Below are 26,376 nucleotides of genomic sequence, written 5' to 3'. Positions count from 1 at the left end.
TCTCTCTCTCTCTCTCTCTCTCTCTCTCTCTCTCTCTCTCTCTCTCTCTCTCTCTCTCGGTGCTGTTCATCTTAATGAAGAAGATTCACGGCGGTTTTACTCCCATGAGGTCTAGCCCTCTCGATAATTCGAGGGCCATGTTTAGGCATCAAAGCCTTATGCAAGATTTCGAAGAATTACACGAGGTGCTCACTCTTTGTTTTTCTCTGGGTTTTGATTAAATTTCCAGTTTCGTTCTGGCATGTTCTGCGCGGATCTGAAACTTTGTTTTTGGCCGTCTCCTTTTGGGTAAGAAGTATTATATTGGTTTCCATCTTCATTGGATTTGTTCACGGCTCGCTGTTTCACCCTCATCTCTTTGTTCACCGCTGCTTGATCATGACCCGGCACTAGGAAAAGGGACGAACTTTGAATTCGATTTCTTCCTTGAGGCGTTGTTTATCATGAAATGGAATGAATTTGAACTTTGCCCCTATGATCCTGCAAATTTCCCTCTTGTTCTGTCTGCAACCACGAGAAGAGTGATCCTCAAGCATATTGTTCGATCAGGAGCCAGGCCTTAGGTTTCGTTTTATCACATTTTGCGTTGCTTGGCTTTCACTGATACGTGTTGCCGTTTGTTGGGTTCTCACAAGGAAACTCAAGCTAAGAGGAGAAGACTAAAGAATCTGAAAGAGAGGAAGGCAATGGTTGTAGCTGAAGTCCGGTTAGATTCTATTTCCTTGTCATCATCATTCATCACAGCAGTTGTAGAGTCCATGTAGTAAGACTTCATTTCCTCAATGTCCCATCATCAGATTTCTCCGGCGACGATACAAACACTTGACACGAGACCAGCGAGGGAGAAAGCTTCGGTTTCAGGCAGAGTCAATGCAGGAAGCATCTCCCGATCCACCTCATGTCATGAAGAATCGTGTTTCAATTCCGGACTTAAACCAGTCGGAGAGGGTCCATGAAGAAAACGAAACCAACCCGAAGGGAAGAGTTCCGGTGTTTGATCTGAACCAGATATCGGTAAGTGTTTTACTTGATGACTGCCCTTCTTTGTGTGTAATGGTTTGAACTTTTGTAAGCTAGGGTGAGAGACACTACTCCATGGAACATTATGGGAATGGATCCTGTTTCATTCACCTCAATCCCTGTTCTAAGGATGAGATTTCAGACTAGTAATCAGGGATCAAAGCCCGTATAAAAAGAACCTACCTTTCGACTGTTATTCTCTTGAATTCGAACCTGATGGCTTTGGGAATTGGGTGGCGTAGGGAGAAGAGGAGAAAGAGCCAGAAGCGGAGAATGAGCAGTGGACGAAAGTGATGGACCCGAAAGCTGGACCCGATGAGAGAACGAGCAACAGCAGACGACGAATGGGGCTGAAAGAAACGAGTGTGTTGCTCTGCAGAAAAGGCGGGAACAGATTGAACAAGAGGAAGATTTCATGGCAAGATCCGGTGGCCGTGAGAATGTGAGTAAGATCATTTTTCTTAATCTCTGTGAAACTTGCTTTCCAGCTTTCTTAGGCAATTCTTCTTGTAAAACGGTCCATGGATACATAAGAATCCAAACAACCAATAACCAATACCCAAAAAATAGAGGAATGATTCCCTCAAAAAGACAAGACATGACAATGCTAAAGCAGTGGTTGAAAGTTATATTTGTTTATTAAAGGGGGAACAACAATTTTAACTGAACAGTGACTCAGACCAGACCGTAAAATCAAAACTGGCAGATGTAAAAGCCGAACTCAACACCAAGAGTCAATAGCACAAACAAAAACATTTTTACAGATTCTGACATGCCTCCACATCCGAGGCTTCCGATTCCAGCAGAGACCTCCCCTGTTCGCTGGAGCCGACCACCCGTACGGCTGCATCCACAACAGCCTTTTGGAAACTGTCTTCCTCCACCTTTTTCAGAACTTCTCTTACCACTTTGAAAGTCAGGCCACCTCCAAGTATCAATCTCCCGACAATTTCACCAAAGTTGTTTGGAGCCTTCGGCAGATCGATTCCTGCATCGTCCAGTAGCGAGCCGTACAACAAGCACCCGGTTTCCATATCCTTAGCCGTGATCGCGTTCTTAGACAACAGATAGTCCAAGAGTTTAGCAGTAGGTTCAACGCAAGACGGGCTTTTCTCGAGACCGAGGGAAATAGCTTCTTTGACAATTTCCGCATGATACCACGGCGACCCGAGCTCCTCTACGCACTGCAGAGCTTCCTCAAGAATCCGCACGCTGAAAAATTCCTCGAGGAGCGACTTGGTTTTTCTCTTGACCACTTCTTCACTAGACTTGGGAGGTGGAGCTGTAGGCTGTGGTTTCTCTACAGGAACTGGCACGTTAGGAAGTGCGGGTGCTTGAGCTGATGACGGCTCCAGTCCCGACCCGAATGGACGTGATGATGGTGTGCCACTGCCCTGCAACAGGGCACTTGTCCTACCGCTCATTAACCCGCCGCTTCCTTGAGGCAATAGCCTTGTGCTCATTGATGTACTCTTGCTAACTATTGGAGATTGGACTGGCCCTCCTGACCCATCCCGTCTTGACATGGATCGTGTCCTGGGAATTTCCCAGTTATCGTTGTCCATCCCGGGCATCCCAGGCATCTTTCGGGTTCCAGGCATACCGGGCATCAAGCCACCTGAACCAGGACGACCTCCCGGGTAGATGACGGCTCCAGTCCCGACCCGAATGGACGTGATGATGGTGTGCCACTGCCCTGCAACAGGGCACTTGTCCTACCGCTCATTAACCCGCCGCTTCCTTGAGGCAATAGCCTTGTGCTCATTGATGTACTCTTGCTAACTATTGGAGATTGGACTGGCCCTCCTGACCCATCCCGTCTTGACATGGATCGTGTCCTGGGAATTTCCCAGTTATCGTTGTCCATCCCGGGCATCCCAGGCATCTTTCGGGTTCCAGGCATACCGGGCATCAAGCCACCTGAACCAGGACGACCTCCCGGGTAGATGGGGCCAGGACTCCCTGCCGCCCCACTAGCTGCCGCACCTTTTCTGATACTGGCTGTGGCCCCTGGCCGGAGGCCAAGATTCTTTTCTGCCTCGGAGTGAATTTCTGTTATTGTTTTTGCCTTCACCTGCAGAAACGAAGTAGGCACAATATTGAGAACACGTAACCTTGCAACCGACAGACCAAAGGTATGACGGCATTTCAAATACGAAAGATACCTCCTCACGCCTGGGAACCCAGTCGTTAGCACGCAGGTCAATGACATCCCGAACCATAAAACGCAGACGCGGAGCCAATTGAGGATTTCTCGATAGATCTTGTATCCGTTTGAAGTACATATCATTTATCCGCTTCGACTTCAAGTTGTGATCAAGTTTCTTACCAATGGTGTTGAAAAACTGACATATAGCCTCCACATTTTCCTCTTCCGGACACACTTTCTCATCAGGACCCAGAAGCTCCTGTAGACAAATTTTATTACAAGCTAATTCAATTCACACACACACACACACTAAAGAAGCAGTTCTCAAGAAAAAGGTGTTAACTGGTAGGTAGGAATTAACCTGAACAATGTGATGGACAATCTTTTCCGGAACAATCTCCTGCTTCAGAAGCTCACCGATTAAACGAATATTTCCTAGAGTCCGGAGCTTCACAAATCTTTCCTTGTCCTTGCGCTCAGCCTCCTGATTCGGAGCAGTCATCTGTCTAACTTCCTCCCTCAATTTGTCAGCACCCTCAAACGCCTCTTGACAGATATTCAGCAGAACCCTCTTAAATGTAATCTCTTTTCCCTCAGGATCCTCAGGTGGGAACTTGGGCAGTTTGTCATTGATATCAGAACACAAACGAGCATACATAGAGCAGAACGTAGGCTCAATTACAGCTTTGTCGAAAATAAGGGCTATCACGTCCTACAGTTGAAACGCGAAGAAGAAAAAACGGGAAATGGTCAATGATATGGCTATTATCGGATTTTAAAAAGACTGACCAATGTTTGAGATAGAGGCGCACCTTTAGGATATCAGCAGATGTGATACCAGAATCTATAAGTTGGCCCTTAAGAAGATCATACTTCTCAGGGGTCAGCTTGTTCAATATCCTGGGAAAGCCAAAAATAAATTGTTTATCAGGGAACAAGCTAAAATATACAAAGTAGCAGCAAAAGATACAATGCAAATTTGAGAAATAAAAAAGAAACCGACCCCCAATAGTTCTCCAAAACCACAGAGACAGCACAGGGGACATTACCCTTTCACAGTCTTCAGAACACGCTCCTTCTCTGAAAGGTTTCCTCTCCGAGCAAACCAAGGCACCTTGGCTTTGACCAGTGTAGGAGCTGGTCCACCCTGATTCAGTACATGATATAAGTGTACAATTCAGAAACAGAAATTGGGTCCTAGGATGTAAAAGACACCGAAACGTCAAAACATTGAAGATAAGACCTAAAACATATATACCCCTTGGCTGGAAGATACTTGTGCTCTCGAGAATTGGGAGCTAAGTTGGTCTTGACGATTGAATTGGTTTGATTCACCGAACCTGGAATCCCTAGCTTCACGAAGAGTTTCCCAGGACCTTTCCCCTCCGGTGGGTGGAAGTTGTGCAGTACGGCTATGCCAGTCACGATTGTCTGTCTCAGAGAAGCGACTCGGAGCCTGAACTGCGACCTGGCAGATTTAGATAACAACACAGATTTGAGAAGAGCTCTTAAAACTTTACACTTGGGAAACCATTGCAAAATTTATGCCTCAGACGAAACTGATACTCACATTACTTTCCCCACGCGGCCAAGTCTCTTCTTCACCGAACAATTCTGTCGCAATTTCCCGTTTGATTTTTAGAATTTCATCCGAGGGTTGAATGGTCTGCACATATCCAGTAAAGTTAGGCACAAAGAATAAGAAAGAAAACAAGAATACATGGTTGAAGTACGGGCGTTTAGCAGTGTATTAAGCATTGGAAAGCACCACTCTAATTGAGAAAATGATAAGGTTGCAAAAAAAATAAATATTCTGAAAGGAAATAGCAAATCAAGAAAACCCCAAATGGACAGAAAAAGGGGATAAAAGAAAAAGAAAATCTCATCCTCCTACACCATTACAACACTTCAACAGTACAGTAAAGCAAATAATACAGCAGCTTTAAGCAATGAACCTATCCAAGATCTGTAAAATTTTAAAAATAATCACCTCTCTAATTTGCAGAAGCTGCTCACGTGTGTAACGCACACTTTCGCGGCTGTCAAAGCGCGAGTCTCCACTCTGGAACAAAACATAATTCACAAACCGATCTCAGTTAAGCCAGATTCTATAACACACACAAAAAAGAATGAAGGAGAAATGAAGTTAGAAAAGAAGATGAAATTGCTAGAAAAGTTAAGAGATTCGACATCATTGTTGCACAGTGTCCGTATAGTATATCCTTTATATGGAAACTGCAGCTAACCAAATGCCACATAAAAGTCTAAGAAGCACTTACTGTCCATGTTTACAGTAGTTATAAACTTATAATACATGCTTTCCAGTAAAATTTCTTGTACGGCTGGTACCATGAAGTTTGAATTCTTTGAAGAAACACATGGGATAATTAACAGAAACACCGGAGACATAGAGACATGAAGAAGCAAGACTTGAGATATGCTTAACGACCACGACAATCGAATCAGAAACTAAACAATCAGATGATAACTTAAACCTGGGAGATTTACAGAAAGAAACGGCGGCATGAAATCGGGAAACGCATGGCAGGACCTCAATAACCCAAATCCAGAGAAAAGAACTAAATCCCGAGAACGACAAGACATGAACTCAAAAACATAGAGGCATCTGACATGAAAGAACGAAGGTACCTTACCTTGAGGGAAAAAGAGGAAGGAGGAGTGCTGCCATGAGGACGAAAGAGAGGAAGATCCGAGGGAAGGGAACCGAACGATAGAGACGAAGAAGAAGAGGAGGAGCCAAAGCGTCTGCCTCCTCTACCGCCACCAGGTCTCAAGCTAAGCACCGTCTGGTCACCCTGCTGCATACCTCGTCCTAACAGCCCAGATCGAATTCCAATCTCCGAGAAAAATCGATCAGAAACCGATGAAGATGGAAGCTTTCCAGCGATTGGTGAACGGATAGAATTGACGGAGAGGTCCGGTTTTATTACTCTCTCTCTTCTGCCGGAAGCGAAGAAGAGGAGAACGGTGAACTCGAGAAGAAAGACAATCCCTTCTCTCTTATTACTCTCTCTCTCTCTCTCTCTCTCTCTCTCTAGACTGATCCAATTAGGAATCTTCGTTTATGCCTACGCAATTACGGTTGTGTCCTTGTCTATGTGTATAAGAGAGAAACATTCAAGTAGGGATATGTTGGTCTTTCTCCCTAGTGTGTTTTTTTTCACTCGCATTTATGTCCGTTTCCTAAATTTTATTCATACGTTCAATATAAATTTAGATTAAATAAAATATTATTATATGAAATACAAAACATATGCAAACAAAATCATGCAGAAAAAAGAACTATGAAAAAAGTTATCCAACAGTTTGAAGAAAATGAATACAAAAACAAAACATAGAGGGATGTGGATAAACGAGTGTTGTCGTTGTTGTTATGTTGATGTATAGAATTACAAAATTGAATTGGAATCCATAAATAATCCATTCATGCTTTAATTGGGAATGCTGCTAAATTTTTTTTATAAAAATATCCAAAATACTCTTCTTTTTTTTTTCTAAAACTATATATTCCTCAATGTGACCATGCAACCAGAATAACTATATCATCATATAGTATTCACATTGGTCACAACGTTAAATTTATGATGATTTCATCAAATGATTAGTGTGATATACAAGGTGTGATGGTGATTCGATATAACCACTATAAATTCAACGTTATAACCAATGTGATCATATAGTTATTCTATAGAAGTAGTTTTAGCAAAAGAAATATATTTTGGATAATGTCCCTCTAAAACAAGTCTACACATCTTTTTCAATAATGTTATTATTCGAAAACAAACGAGTTACTAATATTGCCGTAAAGGCGTATTAAATGAGTTTTGGATATATGAATGGTTTACAATTACGATTTACAAATGGGTGACCATGACTCCGACATGTCATACATAGATATTAAGGGTAAGGGGTTATTAACGGTACGGTACGGGTGGTTCGGATTTCAATTAATTGGGGTTAGTTTGAGTATATTTGGATTTGGTTATAACTAATTCAATTTTTTATTGAATTCCGTTGAAGTTTTATTATTTTCGAGTTTTATTGATATAATACTCATTTTAAAAAAATAATTTTCACTTACTTTTTTTTTAAAATTTTCTTCTGAATTCGATTTCAGTTTTTATTTTCAATTTTACAAAAAATAGAACTGTCCGTTTTTTTCCCCGGATTTGATTGAATTAGTTAATTCACTGGTTTTTAGGTCTCATGGGCCATGGACACACTCTTCGAGACTCACTATTGGGCCGACAACGAGTCTGAGATTACATCAAGATCTGGCTCAATTCAATAAAAAAGACACGACCATATCTATGTAACACATCAATATAAGTGGGCTCTTTATTTTGGGCCTGATACTATAATGGGCCTGACACATCAAATGGCAGCTACAGTCAACGGATGATGGAGAGTTTTGTTCTATAATAATAATAATTTAATCGCTAAATGAATACATTAGAGTTGATTCTAATTTTTACCACGGTTTTTCTTTTGTGCAGTCATGTTTCTCTCGCCCATTTGATTGTTCCCCCAATGTTTTATTCCAACTACTGCATGATTTTTAATTATTTGATTTCGCTCGATTATAACATATCTCAGATGAATAGTAGTAGTAATTAAAATTTCAACAAAAAGTATTATTATTATTCTTTTCTTTCCATATTTTTTTTAAGTCTCGATAAGACAGACGGTTGATTGTAATAAATTCATAGATTTTATTTATTCATTTATTTATTGTAATAAATTTTAAAATGAGTGTAGGCAAGATGATAATATTGAGATAGATGTGCGGACACACAAAAATAGAAAGAATTAGAAATTAGATTATTAAAAAGAAAATAGAAATAATAGGTATCGAAAAGAAGGTACGAGATGGACGTTTATGATAGTTTGGACATGTACCACAAGTAGCGGACCTAGCAAAACTTTTAACTAGGAAAAAATTTATTTTTCATATGATAAACATAATTTTTTTTATGGGGACATTTATTAAATTTGGTTAAAATATAATATGATTTATGAAGAATTATACATTTTAATCATAAAAATGGGGGTATATGCCCCATATATCTCAACGTGGGTCCGTCCTTGTGTACAATGTAGATCAATAGATACGTCGGTTAGAAAAGTGAAAAGTATAGGAACATAAATGAGGAAAAAAAGGAAGAGATAGATCTACACTTATTTAGAAAAATGTCATTAAAAACGATTTGAAAGTGTTACTTATTCTGAAAAAATTAATTCGGGATCGAAATTAGTGGAGAAAAAGGGTTAAAAACGATTTGAAAGTGTTATTTATTCTGAAAGAGTTAATTCGGGATCGAAATTAGTGGATAAAAAGGGTTTATGTGGCTGATCTCAGATAAAGTTGGGAATGAGACTATGTTATTGTTGTATTTATTTTACAGGCGAGATTGTTGTGTAGATTGGGGGACAGGAGTTGTACTAGGGGTGAGCGTTTCGGGATTCGGTTCGGAATTTTAACGGTTCGGTTCGGGAACGGTTTATTCGGTATTATAAAATTTGTACCAAATTAGTACCGTATATTATTCGGTTTGGTTCGGTTCGGTATTATGACGGTTCGGGACGGTACGGTACTAATAAATAAGTACCAAATAAGAACCGAAATAAAGACGGTTCGGAAACGGTTCGGGACGGTTCATAACATATTCATAATTTATATAGTATACAAATAAAAAAAACATCCAACATAATAATTTTAGAGAACAAAATAAAAGTATTGAACTTGATATAACCATAAGGAAATTTTACATAATAATTTTGAAATTTTCTATAAATATGATCAAAATTTTAAATTACACTTTAAAAATTATATCATATATGTAGAAATCCTTCTTTACCGACAAGTAAAATGTATGCAATATAAAAAAAGACAAAAAATAATATAAATAAAAAGAGATAAAAATAAAATATTTATTAAGTAAAATATAGTAATTATCATAATTAATTATTAATATTAAATATTTTTAATTAAAAATAAAAAATACCGAAATACCGTTCGTATTTACCGAACCGAACCGAACCGTTCTCGAACCGTTCGGTATCTTAAATCTTGTATTGTTCGGTATTTTTATATAATACCGAACCGAACCATTCCCGAATTAATCGGTTCGGTACGGTTCGGTACTAGATTCCCGAACCGAATTAACCACCCCTAAGTTGTACTTTGTATTTATGTCAAACAAACAATTTCATCATCATTTAAAAATATTTCAGATTTGTTTCCACTTCTAGAAAAAGAAAAAAACCGCTGACATTTCCATATCTAAAAATATTATGGAAGACTTTCAATCTCAGGGCCCTACAGGTAGGGGGCGTCTCTCGTAATCGATCTGAACATCTTCCAAAGATCTGCAATGGCGATTCTGTGATCCTTCTCGATCTCGGCCATTGTCGTGTCCTCGACTGCTTTTTCCACAGATCTTCCATTCCCCCGATCGATGCATGCGGATTGACTGAGGAGGAAGAATGGAGAGAGCGACGAGCCTTGGGGTGAGAGGGGAGACATCGGGGCTGAGAGAGACACTGTCGGCGCAGCAGGAGCTTCTGCACAAGCTCCGGCATGAGCTGGACGCCGAGCGCGAGGCCTCCGCGACTGCTGCCAGCGAAGCCCTAGCCATGATTCTGCGGCTCCAGGGGGAGAAGGCGGCTCTGGAGATGGAGGCGAGCCAGTACAAGCGCATGGCCGAGGAGAAGATGTGCCATGCCGAGACCTCCCTCGCTCTATTCGAGGATCTCATCTACCAGAAGGAGATGGAGATCGCTTCCCTTGAATTTCAGGTTCAGGCTTACCGCTGCCGGCTCCTCAGCCTTGGATACTCTGATCCAGCCGTCCTCGAGAACAAATTCCCGGAGAATCTCTTCTTCTTGGGCGGCGAACCTTCGGCCGGAAATCAGAAGCGGAATTTGAACAGGCTTCTTTCGGTATCTTCTCATACCATGTTAGTTATGATGACTGCATTGCCGATTTGATCAAGTCGTCCATTTGGATTTGAATCGATTAAAAGCTTGAATCTCTGTGGCAGAGCCCGTTGGATGGAATTAGCAACGACAGGAGCCCCCTCCTTTCCGACATTGAGAGCTTGGATGAGAAGAAATCTGGCGAGAGTTCAGTGTCTCCTCCTGGGGATTTGAATGCGTACTGGGAACAGATCAAGAGAATCGACGAGCATGTTCGTGGGATTTCTGATTCAAGGGATCATCCTCCTCCTCACAAGTTTTCAATGGCGAGGCGTGAATCAATGTCTCACGCCCTGGTTTCTCAGGTGAGCAATGCCATCCTAGAGACAGCCAAGAGCGACATCAGTTGCATCATGGAGAAGATGAAGAACTCCACGAGAGACACTCCTTCCGAATCTCCTCCTGTCCCTTCTTCAAATGTTCAGGACATCTTTGAGGTCCCCCGGTCGAAAGAGAGCCTTTCAGCCGTCTCGGAAGACGGGGAACTCAACCAGAAAAATGTAAGTCAACACCCAACAATGGCCTGAAATGGTTCTACTTCTAGAGTAGACATGAATCAATGTCTCGCAAAGTGTTTTGTTGAGAGAAACAACTGACAGAAAGAAAGAATCACAGATGGAGAAACGCAGCGACAGAAGCCAGAAGATGAAGGAACTCGAGAGAAGACTGAGTAAGCCGCCGATGAGAGAGATGGGCGTCGTCAAGACAGAACATCTTAGTTTGCTGAAGGAGATCAAGGAACAGCTCAACGTGATGCAGTCTGAGATGAGAAGCTTGAGATCGGAGCTGCGGCAGCAGCCGAGGTCTCCTCCTCAGGAGGCGGAGGAGGGTCGAGCCCTTCAGTCGCTGAAAGAGGCAAGTTTCATGTCTTCTTCTATGGATGTCCCGAATTCTTTACAGGGAAAAAAAAAGATGACAGATTTTTTGTTGCTTTGAACAGGCCATCGCTTCCTTTTGGCTATAACCAGCTGCCCAGTTTCTGATTTGGGTTTCTCTGATGGAAGCAATCTTTGAAGAAGGAGAGAGTGATGTAAAAAATACAAAAAGTACTCATTTTTTTTTCTATTTTCTTTGTAGAGGAATTCATTTTAAATTTTATCTCTGATTCTATGTTTGTGATCCAAGTATATGTTTGTGATCCAATTATTTATTTGAATAAATTTTCAAAAGTCTAGATATTTATATAGAATTTTTAAAATTTTAGGTATTTATATAAAAATTTTATATTTATCTATTTATATGAGATTTTTATAAAAATTTAAATATTTATATGTTATTATCCTATTATAATATCAATGACTGGTTTTTCTTCGACCGAAGAAATTTCCGGACGAGAGAGATCCAAAAAATATCAAGGGCTCATTTCCATGAGCCGGGTTGGGATAAAGGATCCGAATAATCCCCATATGGGGTCATTTACAGGCCCATTTAAAGCCCAATGACGATACAGCCCCATGAGGTTCTGGCGAGATGTTAAAGGGCCATTTGAATCCAGCCATCTTCCTCCCAGCCAACTCGTTCTTCCCCCCGCAGATTTGACTCCCAAACTCTCCGCGTTTGCTCGTTGATTTGATCGGCCATGGCTGACGAGGTGATTTCCTCCTCTTTCTTAACGTTACGCACTCAATTTGCCGGGGAATTTGACCTGGATCCTAATAAGATCGATCAGTAAACGTTTTGGGATCGGGTAATTTTGAAATCCGACTTTGAGTTGTATTAAAGATATCTATCAAGGAGTCTTTCCTTTTCAATGTTTCCGGTTTTTATGGGTTTCTCCGGGAGGATGAATGACTGATTTGATGAAATTCGATCGGTAGGTAGTAGTCAGGCGAGACTAATCTTAAAATCTCGCCTAAGATGATTATTGGGACTGAGAGCGAGAGATTGGTCTCTTCTGAATCCTAGAAGATCCGATTGCACAGGGCGCATGGTATCCAATGGTGAAATGGGGAGTGCTTTTGCTTTGTAGTCATATATATGGCAGAGTTGTCATTTTACTTAGAATTTTCTCAAACGTGTGATTTCTGCGTTTGTCATTTTGCTTAGATTAGATCAGATATTATAGGAGGTTACGTTTTTGAACTTTGAATTCTGCAAGGTGTTGGTTACGCAGTTGTTTCCTGTTCCACAGGCTAAAGCAGCTGGATATGGATTATGTGTGATATCCTGAAACCAGATTTTGGAGTTGACTTTTGGTCATAAATATTACCTGAGATTTCTGTTTCTTTAGATTTATCTTACTTGTGATTGTGCGGTGTTACTAGATTGAGCTGAAAACTGCCCCTGCGGATTTCCGTTTCCCTACGACAAACCAAACCAGGCACTGCTTCACTCGTTACATCGAGTTCCACAGGTAGTATTGCTTTAGAACCTCAAAAACGACATACAACACATTTTCAAGTCGTGGCAATGAATTTACTGCAACATCTCTTTTGAAAAATCAAAACTTTAAATTCAGGTGCATAGCTGCAAAGGGTGAAGAGTCCAATGATTGTGGAAAGTTTGCAAAGTTCTATCGTGCCCTCTGTCCTGGAGAATGGGTGTGTACCTTTTGTCTTATTTATATCATCTTGTCTGTGTTCTCGCCATGGTTTTTCATGGGTCCTCCTAACCTTATAGAGAGTGATGCCTGTGAGATCATCGCAGGTCGAGAGGTGGAACGAGCAGAGGGAGAACGGAACTTTCCCAGGTCCCCTGTGACAAGCTGTGTTTGCCATCTTCCCATGCAAGAAACTCCAGAATGGAACAATGGTACAAAGTTTTAGACTTTTGTTTTTTGTTTTATGGAAAAAAAGGTTGTTTGATCTTGATGATGTCCTGAAATCAACAGTGTCTCTGGTGTCTTTATTTCTTCCCAAGGGTTTTCTTTCGATGGTTTAAGAAAGCCTGCTAAATAACTGGAGGGATTATGTTTACTATTGCCAATTGCCATTAACTATTATTATTGCTGGTTGGTATCTGAATTCTAAAAACATGTTTTAAAGCCGTTAACTAGAGTGGGATAGAATTTTTGGATAGGTGTGGAAATCTGCGGATTACTGGTTGTCAATGTACTGTTAGATTTGAACGCAATAGCCCTTTTTTATCTGTTCCAATGGCCGATGTCTCACGTGATGAAACCAATCAGTGGGGTTTCTATTCAATGACTCCCACCATCATATGGGTAAACAGCCTCTTCCTTCTTTTTTTCTTCCCCGTCAATATGTGTGTGTGTGTAACTGTGAGTCCTTATGACTTCACATGACGTATATATTAGTAATGCTGGTTATTGTTGTTGCACACAAAGTTTTGTTAAGAACAAGATTTGTGGTTTTGCTACGAGTTTAAACAAGGGCGATCAGGACAGATGGATTAAGGAGTGTGATCTATATTATTTGTGTGATTCGGGATGTGGGTTTTACTTAATTTATACATTTGTTGTTTGTTAGAACATGTGGCCAATGTGGTGAATAAGTAAATTGTACAATAACTTTAACCGAATCCAATTAAATATTAAATATTATAGAAAAATCGTGTGGTTATGATTTTTTTAAAAGCTAAAAAAAATTAAATCTTAATAGAATTAAATCAAATAAAAAAAGTAACAAAAAAATCATCTTTTAAAAAATCTATTAGTTATAACTTTCAATGAATCTAAGTAATCGGATCCTAATGTATCCTACTATAACTAAAACGAAACGACCACATTATATCACCGGGTATTTTGGGCCACGGTTTATATTAATTTCGGGATCGGAAGTCATCCGAATGATTTGGAATATACGTTTTCCTCTATATACCCGAGAGTTTCGAATTCTATACGTTTTGCATTTTCATTTCATAAGATGATTAAATTACCAAAGTTAGGATAGCATGGATTAAATAATTGAGCACATGAGTTTACCGAGCAGACGGGCAAGAGAGAAGCAAGACAAAAACACGCAGAGACAGAGACGCGGTTGGTACACATGAAACGTGAAGAAAGCACACGTGTACACGCAAAAACAATAACAATAATGACAAAACCAATAATACAAAAAAATAATAATGGAGAGAGAGAAGGTGAGATCCCAATCAGAGAGAGGCGGAAACAACTCAGCCAAGAAAAAGACGTAATGTGTCTTCTTATATATAAATGAGACATGCATGCATGCATGGTTTGCATGCTTCCCCTATCTCTATCTCTGCCACTGGCCCCCCCTCATATTAATATTCGCATTAAAAAATATTAATAATTGAATTTTTTTTATGAAATAATAATAATAATAATAATTGAATGTTGAAAGAAAGGGTATGGTTTCGGTGAATATGTTAAATAAAAAAGTGTATATATATACACATAGAAGTAATTCGAGGATATAACTTTACGAGATATACTAAAGCGCTAGCTAGGGGGCCATATGAAATAGTCGGTCGAGTGGTCTAAATCATTTGTATCCGAAAAAGTCAAACCCTATATTTTACGTACAATATTATATTAAATCAATGTATAACATTATAAAGACGTGAGGAACAAAAAAAACAATACCGTGATGACTGAAAATGTTCAATTTAATTCATGAATAATTAAACGAAGTTCTTTCGAGTCTCTCTCTCTCTCCAAGGGTGTGTAATGTGTATATCCATTCGTATATATTAACGTATTTAGGAGGTCACGCATATATACATAAATATATATATATATAGATGGGCGAGAGTACAGATATTTTCGACAAGTATTAATGACAAGCTAAATTATTGCATCCAGTCACTTCTCATCGATAATTATAGATTGTATTTATAAGGTATTGAATATTATTATTGAACCCTGTTACATAAGTGCAGTATTTAAGTAGAGAGTTAACTCTAATTAAAATTGGTGAAAATACAAATATATCCTTCTATAATATTTTTTTGGTTAAAAAACATAGATAGTATTTGGAAGTCCTACTTGGAAGTTGATCGATGCTTTTTTTTTTTACGAATACGTTAAAATTCGGTAATTTGGTGTCGAACGAGTAATTAACAAACCCAGTTACCCAACAGTTGGTGATCCAGTGGTTCAGAGTTGACAAAGTCATCTTCAAGGTTCTGAGTTCGATTTCACTAGTGGAGAATGATGTGATTTCTGGATCAAAATGATCCATTTACAAAGGCGGATCATAAACCTATAATGAATGTAATCGGGTCGAAAGGTTTGGGAACCATCGGTTATAAAAAAATCCAGTTATAGCTATTTATCAAATTTATATACGACGACGGATCGGATAGTTGAAATATATAGCTATCTATCAATAATGTGAGAATTTTGTATGTATCTATTATTATTATTATTATTATTATTATTATTATTCAATGTCTGTGGAGTTGAAGCTTGGAACGTGGCCGTATTCATAGTCTTCCGGATTGCAATCCCATCCCATGGCCATGCTCGGTCAAAAAAAAATGTTTTTTTTTTCTGTCGACCAACCCATTATTAATTTCATACGTGTATTATTTGAACTAGCAAACAACAACATATGCGATCATCATTCACATAAAAACTTTGCATATTTTATTTTATATTATTCACCACCATCAAGTCATCAACCTAAACTTCTAATCAATGGGTTTATTAGGAACCGCAAATTAACACGCTTTGGTTCAATACTCATGCAGAATCTTCAATAACCAAAATTTCATGGAAAATTAATTAATGGGTTCCGTACCATATGTTACATATTTCAGTACATAAAGAAATATGTGTTACGCTATTGGCAGAGCGCGTGAGAGACAAGAGACATCCATTGTGTTTCAGTTCAATGTTCTATAAATAGCAAATATCTCCCCCTCTCTCTTCTACAACAAACAACACATTCTCTCTCTCTCTTCCAAGACATATCACACGTGTGAGCACTCCCGCACGTGAGCTAAAAAAGCGCAAGGGGATGAGGTGGAGGGTAGTGCAGATGAGGAGGAGAAAGAGAGTGGTGGTGAATTCGAGAGCGGCGGAGGAGAGGAAGCTCGTGAAGCGTCTCCGGCGGATGGTTTCTCCGCCGGAGAATTTTTCCGGCGACGTTGATACTGAGACGCTTTTCCGGCGTACGGCCGATCACATTTCCCTTCTTCAAGCTAAACTCTGTCTCCTCCGCCGTATCTCCTCCATCTGCGGTCTCTGAAACTCACACACACTTGCTTCTCTCTCTCTATCTTTCTCTCTCTCTCTCTCTCTATATATATATATATATATTAGCCATATGTAATACCTGTGATGTGATTATGGCATGGATACCCGTAATTAATTAAGGGCGTGCACGCGAATATCTGTCTTCTTAGTTCTTACTGCCTAGCTAGACGTGGTACGTCAACGAAGCACCAAAAAAAAAATCGTATTTGTAACGTGATAGATCAATCTATTGCAATGGTTGGTTGCAAGGTTCGGGTTATTATGAAAACATTGTATATATCGTGAATATATTTCATTAGCTGTTACGGTCAATAAGTATAGGAGTTGATATTTACCGATATAATGCTATATATAGAAGCAATCATAATTATTCAGCGTTTTTTTTACGGCGAGTTCTAGATTTTTATATCCATTTTTTTAAAATTCATTGTAGTTTTCATGTGTGTATATTTATTAATTTACCGTCGGACTAATGGTAAAGTTTGATCATTTTTAAAAATGAATCGATTATGAGATAAAGGTCTAGATGGTAAATTGCGCTATTATTTGGGTCCAATAAGTGAAGTTTCCATATTATCGCTTTCGAAGTGACGGGTTGATGGCCGAACTGAAATGTCCCTTTCACCAACTCCACCGAAAAGAAAAAAAATCGATACATGTTCATTAATTAATGTGCTTCAACGTTTAATTTCCCTATAGTTTCCTTTGAGAAAAATGCGTAAAATAAATAAATAAAATTTTCGTTTAAATAAAAAGAAAATCGATATATTTTATCATCAACCAGAAAAAAAAAGCTTTCGTCTAAAAAAATAAAGAAATAAATAAAAGTTTCTCTCCGTAGAAATAAATAGGAATGGACGTTTCGGAAAACGGTTTGAGTTCGGGATGGGAATAGATCGGTTCGGTTTTTTCGGTTTTACAAAAATAAGTACCAATCGGTTTTTATATTGTATTCGGTTCGATTTCGGTATCGGTTCGGTTCTAGATTTTATTAAAAAAAGATAGATTTCTTTTAAAAATATTCGATTTTTCAGGATTTTTAAAGTTCGGTTCAGTTCGTTTCGGTTCACGGAAAAATTAGATTCTCCAAAAATGATACCGTTCGGAAATTAAGAACGGTTTCGAATCGAAAAAAATACCGTTTTTTGGTTCGGTTCGATTCGATTCCGAAGAATCGAACCGAAATGCTGTCTCCTAGAAATAAAAGGTGGGAAGGGGTGTGGATGTGGTGTGACCGTGTGAGTCTGTCATTATTGACCAATGGACAATAGCACACCGCACGTGTGTAAGAATCTATGTTTTGGGCCGGGCTTTTTAGGCCCAAGCCCGTAGATAATGGATATTAAAAATTAAAATAATATCGATAGACAGATGCCCATGTCCAAGGCCCAAGAATTAGTTAATCGTGTATCAACAAAAACACAAAAGTAAAAAAAAAAAAAAAATCATTAGTTCACCCGTTCATGTAAATCAAACACTTGAGGGTAATTTTTTCCCCCTCTAATACATATTTTCAAAATATATTGTGCATGAATGAGAGGATAATATCAATAATCCAAGGTAGTACAGCAAATTATTTAGGTTTGATTCATAAAAAAAAAAATACAACGTACGGGTTCAAGTCTTATGTCTAAAAACGACGAGGAGGAGAGGGAGGGATCAACGTTTTGTGTCTCACCCATCACATGAGGAGGAGAAAGACAACAACTCATCTTAGTTGCTCTCTCTCTCTCTCTCTCTCTCTCTCTCTCTCTCTCAATTCTAAACCATAAAACTTGATTAGTTTAATGTGGGTGCCAAGTTTGTGGCAATCATACCCATAACATGGCATTTATTCACATGCTCCTCTTCTCACCGTCCAACCATGTTCTTCGTGTACGGATAGTCACCATGCAATGCCATTATATATATATATATATGTGTGTGTATGTATATTCCATACGAATGGATGAAAAAAAATAAAGTTGTCGACTTTCCTCAAAATCGTCGATCATATGATGTCATCGTGTTCGTTGAACAAAACAGGGCGCGGGAACTTCGGCGGCTGGTTCTGCCATCTTATTTTTCTCGATTTACACCATTCCTAATTCGCTCGCGCAATTACGGCCATTACTCTCAAAAATAAAAATAAAATAGTAAATAAATTCGGTTCTTATTGTCATTCTGTAAAAATCCCTATTTTAATTGAGGGGTTGGGATCTTTGGAGGAACAGCGAATCCTGGATGATTTTTTTTCCCTTAAAAAGTTTGGTCAAATTCTTCGATTCCCCTTTCTAAAAGCGGGAGGCGGATGATCTGGACAGAATAGAAAACAAAATCCCAGATTTCTATTTTCTCGTGTTAAGTTTGCGGGTTTGCACCCTCACCCACAACCTTTGATTCCTCGACGGTTTGATTCGATTCGAGTGTTCATAATTCCGTTTCTTCGAGCTGAAATTCGAGTTGGGCCATCGTGAATTTTGTTGATTTCTACCATCTCGATGCAATTCGCTCAATCAAGGTAATTTTCTTGGTGTTTTTCTTTACGGCGCAGCGAATCGTTCCTTCTATTTCACCGACCGGAATCATATACAGAGAAGCCATTGATCATCATGGCGAGAATGAATTGACTGTTCTCTGAGGATCGCGCGAGTGTGATGGAGGTTGGATAGGGTTCATCTGGAAATTTGGGGGCAGATCGAAAGGTTTTGATTCGAAGCGAAATGAGGTTTCTGAGCCTCGTCGGCAATTCTTTCGGCTGTTCCGCTTCCGGCGAACGCTTAGTCTCGGCGGCGAGAGACGGCGATTTACAGGAGGCGAAGGCTCTTTTGGATTATAACCCCAGACTTGTACGGTACTCAACCTTCGGCGTTCGTAACTCTCCTCTCCATTACTCTGCTGCTCAAGGCCATCATGAGGTACGCCATTGATTTTCAGCTTCTGTTTCATTCATAGATCCCATGGCTTGTTAAGTTTTATCCTTCCATAATGTATCCACCGCCAAAGGGTGTTTAGCAACGGCTACAAGATCGATCATTGACTAGTCCTTGTCAAGATCTTTGTACCGTAATTCCGGTTTGTTGATGTGGCCAAAATGGCTCGTATGTTCTATAAATCGAGTCACGGAAGATGTGGCCATTGCCTTGTGCTTGATGATGATGATGATGGCTTGGCTTTGTTTATCTTCAGATAGTTTCTCTGCTGGTGGAGTCAGGAGTGGATATCAATCTCCGGAATTACCGTGGTCAGGTATGGCTAATCAGATACAGATTTTCTTTACATTATCGATCATCAGTTCAAAATATTAAACTCTGGATCTTGAATCAGACGGCTTTGATGCAAGCTTGTCAACACGGTCACTGGGAGGTTGTTCTGATACTGATTCTTTTCGGCGCAAATGTAAGATGATCATTGTGATATTCTCTTGAACCATTAACAGATCATGAATTCCTGCTATTGAGATAATGATGTGTTCTTGAAAACGGGCTTTAGATTCACAGATCAGATTACCTAAATGGAGGCACGGCCTTGCACCTCGCCGCTCTAAATGGTCACCCGAGGTGTATAAGGATCCTGCTTTCAGATTACATACCCAGTATCCCAAACTGCTGGAGGATACTGAGGGATACATCAGAAAACGATGAATCAATCACCGAGTTCAATAAAAGGTGAAGTCTTTTGCTGTTTAGGCGGTTATTCACTCATTGTACAATAGAAAAATTCATTGGGTTTCACTGTGTTTGTGTTTGCCGAATGCATCAGTGCTCTCCATGATGTGATCAACAGAGCAGCTGATGGGGGCATTACTGCTTTGCATGTGGCTGCTCTGAATGGGCATGTAGAAACGGTGCAGTTACTCTTGGATTTGGGAGCTTCTGTGACTCAGGTCACTGTTGACGATGGTTCCACAATCGATCTAATAGGTTATTATATTTACCCACCCTTGTCTCTGCCTTTGATGATTTATAAACATGGCCTGGAGAAATTCATCTACCCTTGTCTCTGCCTTTGATGATTTATAAACATGGCCTGGAGAAATCCATCTACCCTTGTCCTTCGATGACTCGGTAGTATTCTGATTTGGCCTTTGTTTGACGTTACAGGTGCCGGGAGTACAGCCCTCCATTACGCTGCCTGTGGAGGTAACATCCAGTGTTGCCAGGTAACATCGTAAACCAAGTCTGAGTTATGATGCAGAATAATCGGTCTAATTCTTATATTTACGGAGAGATTCTGGGTTTTGTTACTTTTTTTATGTATTTAGATTCTAGAGTATTGGGTTTTCGTTTCTTTTTCATCACTACTTATGCTGTCAAACGGTATCTTTATGTTCGTATTTGAGTCTTGAGCATCTGTTCCATTTTCCAGCCTTTCTGTTAGAAACTACATCAAAGTAACATTTTTTTTCAATTCATTATACATTTCACTGGCTTGAATGTTTTGTTTTCTCTGGTTTTTCTCAGCTTTTGATTGCTCGAGGTACCAGTTTAACTGCGGTAAATGCCAATGGGTCAGTTTTTTTTTTTCTCAATGCCCTTTACTGGCCAAACTCAATACTAATGGAAAAAACACAATGCCATAGTTTGATGTAAACCACAATGTTTGGGCTCTGTTTTTTGTGCTTCAGATGGACGCCTTTGATGGTAGCTCGCTCGTGGCACCGGAATTGGCTCGAGCAAATTCTGGACACAATTGCAGAGCCTCCTCAGCGTCATCCGCCAAGCGTTTCCTCTCCATTTATATGCCTTCCCCTCATGAGCATTGTCAAGATCGCACGGTAAGTAAAGGCGGTTCATCTGAATATCTAAAGACTACTTCAACAGTTAAATCATCTTGTTGGCGGATTCGCAGCAATGTTCAATACTAACCCTGAAAACAATAGAAAAGAAGAAGAAAGATTTGCGGGTTTTGTTAATAGTAGATTTTTTGTGTTTCAGAGAATGTGGCTGGCAGAGAAATGACTGTCCGACTCCATGTCGCGACCCATGCTCTGTTTGTTTGGAGAGAAGATGCACCGTTGCATCAGAAGGTAAATAGATCATCTTCCAATATTTGGACAGTCTTTGAAGTGCAAGATTAAGCAGATACATCAAATAATTAACAGCCGAGAGTAATACAATGTTGCATTTTTTTTTTTGGGAAGGATGTGGGCATGAGTTCTGCACCAACTGTGCTCTGTACCTCTGCACAACAAACATGGCCACTCATGCATCATCATCGTCATCAGCAGCAGCAGGAGGAGGTTCAGTCCCATGCCCATTGTGCCGACAAGGTATTGTCTCGTTCTCCATGCTTCCCGGAACAAGAACATCATCGGCTGGTACAAAAGAGACCGCGAGAACGAGCCTGTCGTTGTCGTTCTGTACGTGTTCCAGCGAAGTCCTAGACACCGCTCTCCTCACAAATCCGCCCTATAGCTGCAAGCCTCCTCCTCCCCCGGTCGGATCATCCTTCCGGTCACTCAGCTGCCATCGGTTTGCACCCGGTCTCTGTCTCGGCGGCCCAGATGCTGTCGAACCGCATGGCCATGGCCACGGCCGATTCACCGGAGGATATTCTCGTCCAGGAGGGGTAGGGTTCCGTCGATCTACGTCCCAGGGCGAAGGGAAACGTTCTTGGTTCTCTGCTCTTAACCAATGCGTCACCATGGAAAGCGGATGCTAGGAAAATTTGTCTCCTGTCTCGTCCAGGTCTTTGGATTTTTTTTATTTTAAATTTTTTTTTTTGGGAAAGGGTTAAATATAAATAATATTAATGTATTCTTTTATGATTTGTTTCTGATGTAATGTATCTCCAAGTAATATTGCTGGAAACTGCGTGATATGTTCTTGTAAATATCTAATAATTCTTTTTATGGGGCTCCCTTCTGATATCTATAATATAACAACACATTCGCATAATTAATGGACAACATGTATAAGGGTGCCAGTGCATCTCCGATCAAGAAAAAGAAGTGCAACCTCACCATACATTAATTACATAACATCACGCGGTTACATAACATAACATGTTATACAAAGCTCAGGAGGAATAGACAAAGAAGACAGAAATGAAACAAGAATAGAGATATAAACAACATAGACTTTGAAATCAGAATAAAAAAGAAAAATATAAAAATGATAGAAAGTTTTAAAAGTCTTGCAAGATCAAGAAAAACTGAAACAACGTGGAGGTGAGAGAAAATAAAAATACGATAGTGGAAAAAAAAAAGAAAAAAAATCGACAAAGCTCAGTTAGGACAACACCGTAGCAAGGCTAATGGCCTGAAAAATCTTCGTAAGCATTGGACATCTCTGCATTCCGGAGCACAGTTGGGTACAGCAAGAAATTGGAACAGAAACAAAACATGATCATGATCATCATGAAGAAACATGGCATGATGATGATCCTCATCATCATGATGACGAAGATGAAGAAGACAAGGTGCAAAAGGCATGAAAGCAAGAAGAGACTGTCCGGGGTCCTGTCTTGTGTTGACAAGGTTATTTGAATGGGAAACGAACTGATGGATGTTTGAAAGAGACTTGTGTTGTGTTTGTTTATACGGGGGGAACACATGGTGGTTATATAAGGAGAGCCATAAAAATGATATTTTATAAACATTACAAGAAATATTAGCATATTTAAATTGTATTTATACAAACCATATTTATATGTACGTCTACAACCAATATCTTTTTATGTTATAATTTAAAGTTGATGGGTTACAAAAAAAAATCCAGATAAAAGATGGCTTTTTATTTTGAGTTTTTGGTTTCAGTTTTTGGATTTTATATATTTGAAAACTCAAAAAAAGTTTTTGGTTTTTTAATGATTTTTTCACTAAAATGGTTTTCCAAATTTTTAAGAAAAATAATTTTATAAAAACTTAAATGATAGTTTTTTTGGTTTTTGGATCCTAAAAACCTACTACAATAAGAAGAACCATTTTTTTTCATATAATTACTATACAGTACTATTGTATAAATAAATATGATATTATATAAATTAGTTATAATGAACATTTTTTATTAATTCAAATTCATTATTAAATTGATTCTATAATTGTTGAAATATATCAATAATAATTAAAGGGTTTATTTAAAAATTGAAAATGAATTGTATTCATGTTAAAAACCTAAATTTATGGATTTTTTAAAAATTATTATTTTTATCATTAATATAGAAAAACGTCACAAAATTATTGATTATATTTAAATATTTTTTATCATAAAAATTAATGATTTTTTAAAATCATTAATAAATTTATTAATAATTTTTTTTATTATATTTTTTATCAATAATTTTTATTATATTAATTTATATATTTTTTTCGATATACAGGTAAACAGGGTCCCGAAAAAGATTCTGAGTGTATATATGCATGCTATAATCTTATTGCTACCCTCACAATGATCAATTCATGATTTAAATACATATGCATTTAAACTCTCTTTCATGCATTTCGCATTGCTTCCAATATAGAAACAGACGAAACATTCGATAAATCCACATGCAAAAACTTTAAAAACCCTTTTTTTTAAATAAAAAAATATTAAACGTTAGAACTCTCAGAAAAAAGTTAAAATAAAAAGGAAATTAATCTGCTTCGGGACTGTTTTTTTCACTGAAACAGTTCGGCTCTGCCGCATCTTTTACCTTCTGGGTCACGAAATTTTGGAGGAATGAGAAGCATTGGAACTCCAATTGGCTTCTTTTTCTTTATTTTTCTGATAAAATCGGGTTTTTTTCTTATTTATATTTAAATAAAATCGGCGTTTTTTTTGGGAGTAAATCGAAAACTGCGAAACAAAGCCAACACGTAACCAGCCATGCAATGCATTTTGCATGCAGAGACCCAGTTTTTGTTCTGTCCTTTTCTCCCCATCTCTCTTGTGTAATAATAAACGCAGGTTCCTCGTGAGCTTTGACTTCTCCCCTACCTTTTATTTTTTCTTTTTCCTTTCCTCTTTTATGTCTTCTAATCCTTTTTTATACCGTTTTTTTTCCTTCCGTCAATGGAACGGTAATTATATTTATACGTTAATGCAAAGTTGAAAAAAAGGGTATTATTTTCTTTACAAAAAAAAAAAAGAAAAAGAAAAGGTATTTTCCATGTCGGTATATGTACTCGTTGCATGGGAATTATGCAAGGGAAAAGAAAAACTACCTCTTTATAGCATAAGATTAAATATCAATAATATAAATATAAAATACGAAGCATCTTTTACCGTAAAGAACCAAGGTCAATGTACTTTGTCGTATAACTAAGAAAAGGATGAAAAAGAACCAAATTCTTTTCGACGGATTTAGTTTTGTCCAAAACATTTGTGAAACATTCACAAAAAAAAAAAATATGTGGATGAGTTGGACCGAAATTATATCATTGAACATCAAATATTTTTAAATCTTAGGAATAAAATTTTCATATGTTATAGTTACATATAATAGATAACTTATGAGCATAAACTAAGTTTTAGACGCATAAATTAAGTAAAAATGCAATATTGTGTGGAAATAAAAATGCGATGCTGCAGGAAACTCTCTTTGGAGTGGTTATTTAACTTTTTGGGAAAAAATATTGGGAAACGCAAAACGCAAAACGCAGAACGCGATTAGATGATGGGACTGGGACTGCCCTCGGCTTATACAGAGACTGTATGACCTTCCCAATGCTTCTCCCTCGGAATACACATACCCTTTATATGTGTGTGTGTGTATATTCATTCAGAAACACTTGCATCTATGTATATAGCATCTATCTTAAAGTGCACACCTACGCATATATGTATGTACGTATGTATCTGTATCTGTATCTGTATGTACGTATGTGTAGTCTCTTCTCTTGTACGTATGAGTTATATATATATATATATGTATATATGCGTGTTTTTTTACTAAAAAAAGAGATGAATAAAGGCATGCATGTATCATTCGTTACAACCTTCGCGATGTGACAATACGTTGGCAAGCTTATGTCTCTTTCTTTCTCTGCGTCTCTATGGGCTTTTTCATATTTTGACTATGCTATTACACGTGGACTTACGTAATATATCTTAATTTTTCAAGGAATTGGAGAACGTTTTTATTATAAATTGAAACCCATTCCTCAGAATTCGAGGGCTTTGACGTTCTCGATGTTTTTTAAAAATTCGATTTGATTTGATTCTACAAAATTCGGGTTTCTAAAAAAATTACCGTTCAAAAATTTTGGACGATTCGATTCGGAAAAGGTCACATTTTCTAATTCGGCTCGGAGGAACCGTTCCGAAATATCCACCCCTAATTTGCTTCATGAGACCGTTCAAATCTACAAGTTCACTATTATGTTTGTGTATGCGAATGTAGACAATAGTATAAGCTTTTATATTAACACGAGGAACAGAAAAATTCGAGCCGCGTTCATGAGAGCACAGAGATGAAGACGAGGTCAATCTATAACACCATATATATAATGCGTATTATAACTTTATAATAACGATATACCATATGAATTATAAAAATTAGATTAAATTAGTTCAACACAACCATGCATGTAATCAAAATTTGGATACCCATCACTCGGAATCAGAATTAATGCCAACTCGTACATTACATAACACGTTCCCTACTTCAGTTCGGTTGAAGAACGACATGCTGCAACAGACAGAAATAAGAGATCTTGATCATTCATATATCCGACCCAAATCAATTTGTTTTCAGTGTTTTGGATCATTTCAAGTTTGCAACTGAACTGGAAAAAAAGTTTTTTTTTTTTTTAATGATTACCTTAATCTGTGTCCTGTTGTATGTATAAGTGATGTGGACAGTCCGATCGCTGGCCTGTATAACCGCGGGGTACGAAAACTCCATCCCGGGCGTTTCTTCCAATGTTAAAACGTCGGTCCAAGAATCTCCGTCATCCGATGAAACCGCGACTTTGAGTACACCTCTCGAGACAGTGTTGTACGCTAGTATCACACGACCGTCGTCTAGCTTAACCCCGTCGATTCCTGCCAATCATCCGAACCAACCAACCAACCAAACCAACAAGATTCAGCGCAGTTTCTTATACGATTTTTCGTGTTAAAAAGATTTTCTTAAAGACAGGAACCTGAATTTGGGTTGGGGAGATGGGTCGGTTCAG

General features: G+C 38.6%; 7 protein-coding genes across 11 annotated transcripts in view; 5 read left to right on the top strand and 2 right to left on the bottom strand.

Annotated features, from left to right (window-relative positions):
* The first annotated feature begins 6 nt into the window (after positions 1-6).
* Positions 7-1,749, top strand: LOC104813538. Its single transcript, XM_010541161.1, has 4 exons — positions 7-185; positions 636-706; positions 798-1,014; positions 1,263-1,749. Exons 1-4 carry the CDS (start codon positions 75-77, stop codon positions 1,464-1,466), a joined length of 603 nt encoding a protein of 200 aa, XP_010539463.1. The 5' UTR covers positions 7-74; the 3' UTR covers positions 1,467-1,749.
* On the bottom strand, positions 1,637-6,204 carry LOC104813539 (eukaryotic translation initiation factor-like). Of its 2 annotated transcripts, none has more exons than XM_010541162.1 (10): positions 5,824-6,204; positions 5,160-5,231; positions 4,740-4,835; positions 4,428-4,637; positions 4,219-4,316; positions 3,982-4,069; positions 3,531-3,881; positions 3,186-3,428; positions 2,704-3,094; positions 1,637-2,401 (listed from the first exon to the last, which is right to left on the bottom strand). In XM_010541162.1, exons 1-10 carry the CDS (start codon positions 5,992-5,994, stop codon positions 1,779-1,781), a joined length of 2,343 nt encoding a protein of 780 aa, XP_010539464.1. In that variant the 5' UTR covers positions 5,995-6,204; the 3' UTR covers positions 1,637-1,778. The 2 variants fall into 2 exon arrangements, with proteins under 2 accessions (XP_010539464.1, XP_010539465.1); XM_010541163.1 differs by having other exon boundaries at positions 1,637-2,653; positions 2,956-3,094.
* A 3,177-nt stretch (positions 6,205-9,381) lies between these two features.
* Positions 9,382-11,324, top strand: LOC104813537 (myosin-binding protein 7). Of its 2 annotated transcripts, XM_010541160.1 has the most exons (4): positions 9,384-10,132; positions 10,234-10,668; positions 10,784-11,023; positions 11,109-11,324. In XM_010541160.1, exons 1-4 carry the CDS (start codon positions 9,677-9,679, stop codon positions 11,130-11,132), a joined length of 1,155 nt encoding a protein of 384 aa, XP_010539462.1. In that variant the 5' UTR covers positions 9,384-9,676; the 3' UTR covers positions 11,133-11,324. The 2 variants fall into 2 exon arrangements, with proteins under 2 accessions (XP_010539461.1, XP_010539462.1); XM_010541159.2 differs by having other exon boundaries at positions 9,382-10,132; positions 10,784-11,324.
* A 324-nt stretch (positions 11,325-11,648) lies between these two features.
* On the top strand, positions 11,649-13,125 carry LOC104813535 (cytochrome c oxidase subunit 6b-2-like). Of its 2 annotated transcripts, XM_010541158.1 has the most exons (5): positions 11,693-11,759; positions 12,300-12,324; positions 12,433-12,521; positions 12,627-12,708; positions 12,815-13,125. In XM_010541158.1, exons 2-5 carry the CDS (start codon positions 12,316-12,318, stop codon positions 12,866-12,868), a joined length of 234 nt encoding a protein of 77 aa, XP_010539460.1. In that variant the 5' UTR covers positions 11,693-11,759; positions 12,300-12,315; the 3' UTR covers positions 12,869-13,125. The 2 variants fall into 2 exon arrangements, with proteins under 2 accessions (XP_010539459.1, XP_010539460.1); XM_010541157.1 differs by lacking the exon at positions 12,300-12,324 and having other exon boundaries at positions 11,649-11,759.
* Positions 13,126-15,949: 2,824 nt separating this feature from the next.
* Positions 15,950-16,690, top strand: LOC109116672. The gene has a single exon (XM_019202539.1). It carries the CDS (start codon positions 16,054-16,056, stop codon positions 16,282-16,284), a length of 231 nt encoding a protein of 76 aa, XP_019058084.1. The 5' UTR covers positions 15,950-16,053; the 3' UTR covers positions 16,285-16,690.
* Positions 16,691-18,392: 1,702 nt separating this feature from the next.
* LOC104813534 (E3 ubiquitin-protein ligase XBAT32) lies at positions 18,393-22,133 on the top strand. 2 transcript variants are annotated; one of them, XM_010541155.2, is made up of 11 exons: positions 18,393-18,733; positions 18,826-19,189; positions 19,461-19,520; positions 19,599-19,670; positions 19,764-19,939; positions 20,034-20,194; positions 20,375-20,433; positions 20,735-20,781; positions 20,899-21,048; positions 21,209-21,300; positions 21,415-22,133. In XM_010541155.2, the coding sequence occupies exons 2-11, from the start codon at positions 18,995-18,997 to the stop codon at positions 21,933-21,935; spliced, it is 1,533 nt and encodes a 510-aa protein (XP_010539457.1). In that variant the 5' UTR covers positions 18,393-18,733; positions 18,826-18,994; the 3' UTR covers positions 21,936-22,133. The 2 variants fall into 2 exon arrangements, with proteins under 2 accessions (XP_010539457.1, XP_010539456.1); XM_010541154.2 differs by having other exon boundaries at positions 18,393-18,792; positions 18,867-19,189.
* A 3,600-nt stretch (positions 22,134-25,733) lies between these two features.
* Positions 25,734-26,376, bottom strand: part of LOC104813533 — a 3,060-nt gene continuing 2,417 nt past the window's right edge. Inside the window, exons 8-10 of the mRNA XM_010541152.1 lie at positions 26,344-26,376; positions 26,019-26,242; positions 25,734-25,886 (exon numbers count right to left, since the gene is read on the bottom strand). Coding sequence (XP_010539454.1) covers positions 25,863-25,886; positions 26,019-26,242; positions 26,344-26,376 — 281 coding nt within the window. The 3' untranslated portion in view covers positions 25,734-25,862. The remainder of the gene's footprint in view (positions 25,887-26,018; positions 26,243-26,343) is intronic.

Source organism: Tarenaya hassleriana, unplaced genomic scaffold (assembly GCF_000463585.1).
Source record: "Tarenaya hassleriana unplaced genomic scaffold, ASM46358v1 Cleome20, whole genome shotgun sequence".
In the NCBI taxonomy this organism is placed as follows: domain Eukaryota; kingdom Viridiplantae; phylum Streptophyta; class Magnoliopsida; order Brassicales; family Cleomaceae; genus Tarenaya; species Tarenaya hassleriana.
This window is presented reverse-complemented; position numbering and strand designations above follow the sequence as displayed.

Bases quoted from the DNA above. Each gene is read 5' to 3' on its own strand.
- LOC104813538 (XM_010541161.1), top strand. From the start codon at position 75: ATGAAGAAGATTCACGGCGGTTTTACTCCCATGAGGTCTAGCCCTCTC. The intron at 186-635 runs GTGCTCACTCTT...GGTTCTCACAAG, and splicing joins ATTTCGAAGAATTACACGAG to GAAACTCAAGCTAAGAGGAG. The intron at 1,015-1,262 runs GTAAGTGTTTTA...TGGGTGGCGTAG, and splicing joins TTGATCTGAACCAGATATCG to GGAGAAGAGGAGAAAGAGCC.
- LOC104813534 (XM_010541155.2), top strand. From the start codon at position 18,995: ATGAGGTTTCTGAGCCTCGTCGGCAATTCTTTCGGCTGTTCCGCTTCC. The intron at 19,521-19,598 runs GTATGGCTAATC...ATCTTGAATCAG, and splicing joins TCCGGAATTACCGTGGTCAG to ACGGCTTTGATGCAAGCTTG. The intron at 19,940-20,033 runs GTGAAGTCTTTT...CGAATGCATCAG, and splicing joins ATCACCGAGTTCAATAAAAG to TGCTCTCCATGATGTGATCA.
- LOC104813539 (XM_010541162.1), bottom strand. From the start codon at position 5,994: ATGCAGCAGGGTGACCAGACGGTGCTTAGCTTGAGACCTGGTGGCGGT. The intron at 4,317-4,427 runs GTATATATGTTT...GTACTGAATCAG, and splicing joins AAGTATCTTCCAGCCAAGGG to GGTGGACCAGCTCCTACACT. The intron at 3,095-3,185 runs GTATCTTTCGTA...TCGTTTCTGCAG, and splicing joins GGGTTCCCAGGCGTGAGGAG to GTGAAGGCAAAAACAATAAC.
- LOC104813535 (XM_010541157.1), top strand. The intron at 12,522-12,626 runs GTAGTATTGCTT...CTTTAAATTCAG, and splicing joins CGTTACATCGAGTTCCACAG to GTGCATAGCTGCAAAGGGTG. The intron at 12,709-12,814 runs GTGTGTACCTTT...AGATCATCGCAG, and splicing joins CCCTCTGTCCTGGAGAATGG to GTCGAGAGGTGGAACGAGCA.
- LOC104813537 (XM_010541159.2), top strand. From the start codon at position 9,677: ATGGAGAGAGCGACGAGCCTTGGGGTGAGAGGGGAGACATCGGGGCTG. The intron at 10,133-10,233 runs GTATCTTCTCAT...TCTCTGTGGCAG, and splicing joins ATTTGAACAGGCTTCTTTCG to AGCCCGTTGGATGGAATTAG. The intron at 10,669-10,783 runs GTAAGTCAACAC...AAAGAATCACAG, and splicing joins GGGAACTCAACCAGAAAAAT to ATGGAGAAACGCAGCGACAG.
- LOC109116672 (XM_019202539.1), top strand. From the start codon at position 16,054: ATGAGGTGGAGGGTAGTGCAGATGAGGAGGAGAAAGAGAGTGGTGGTG.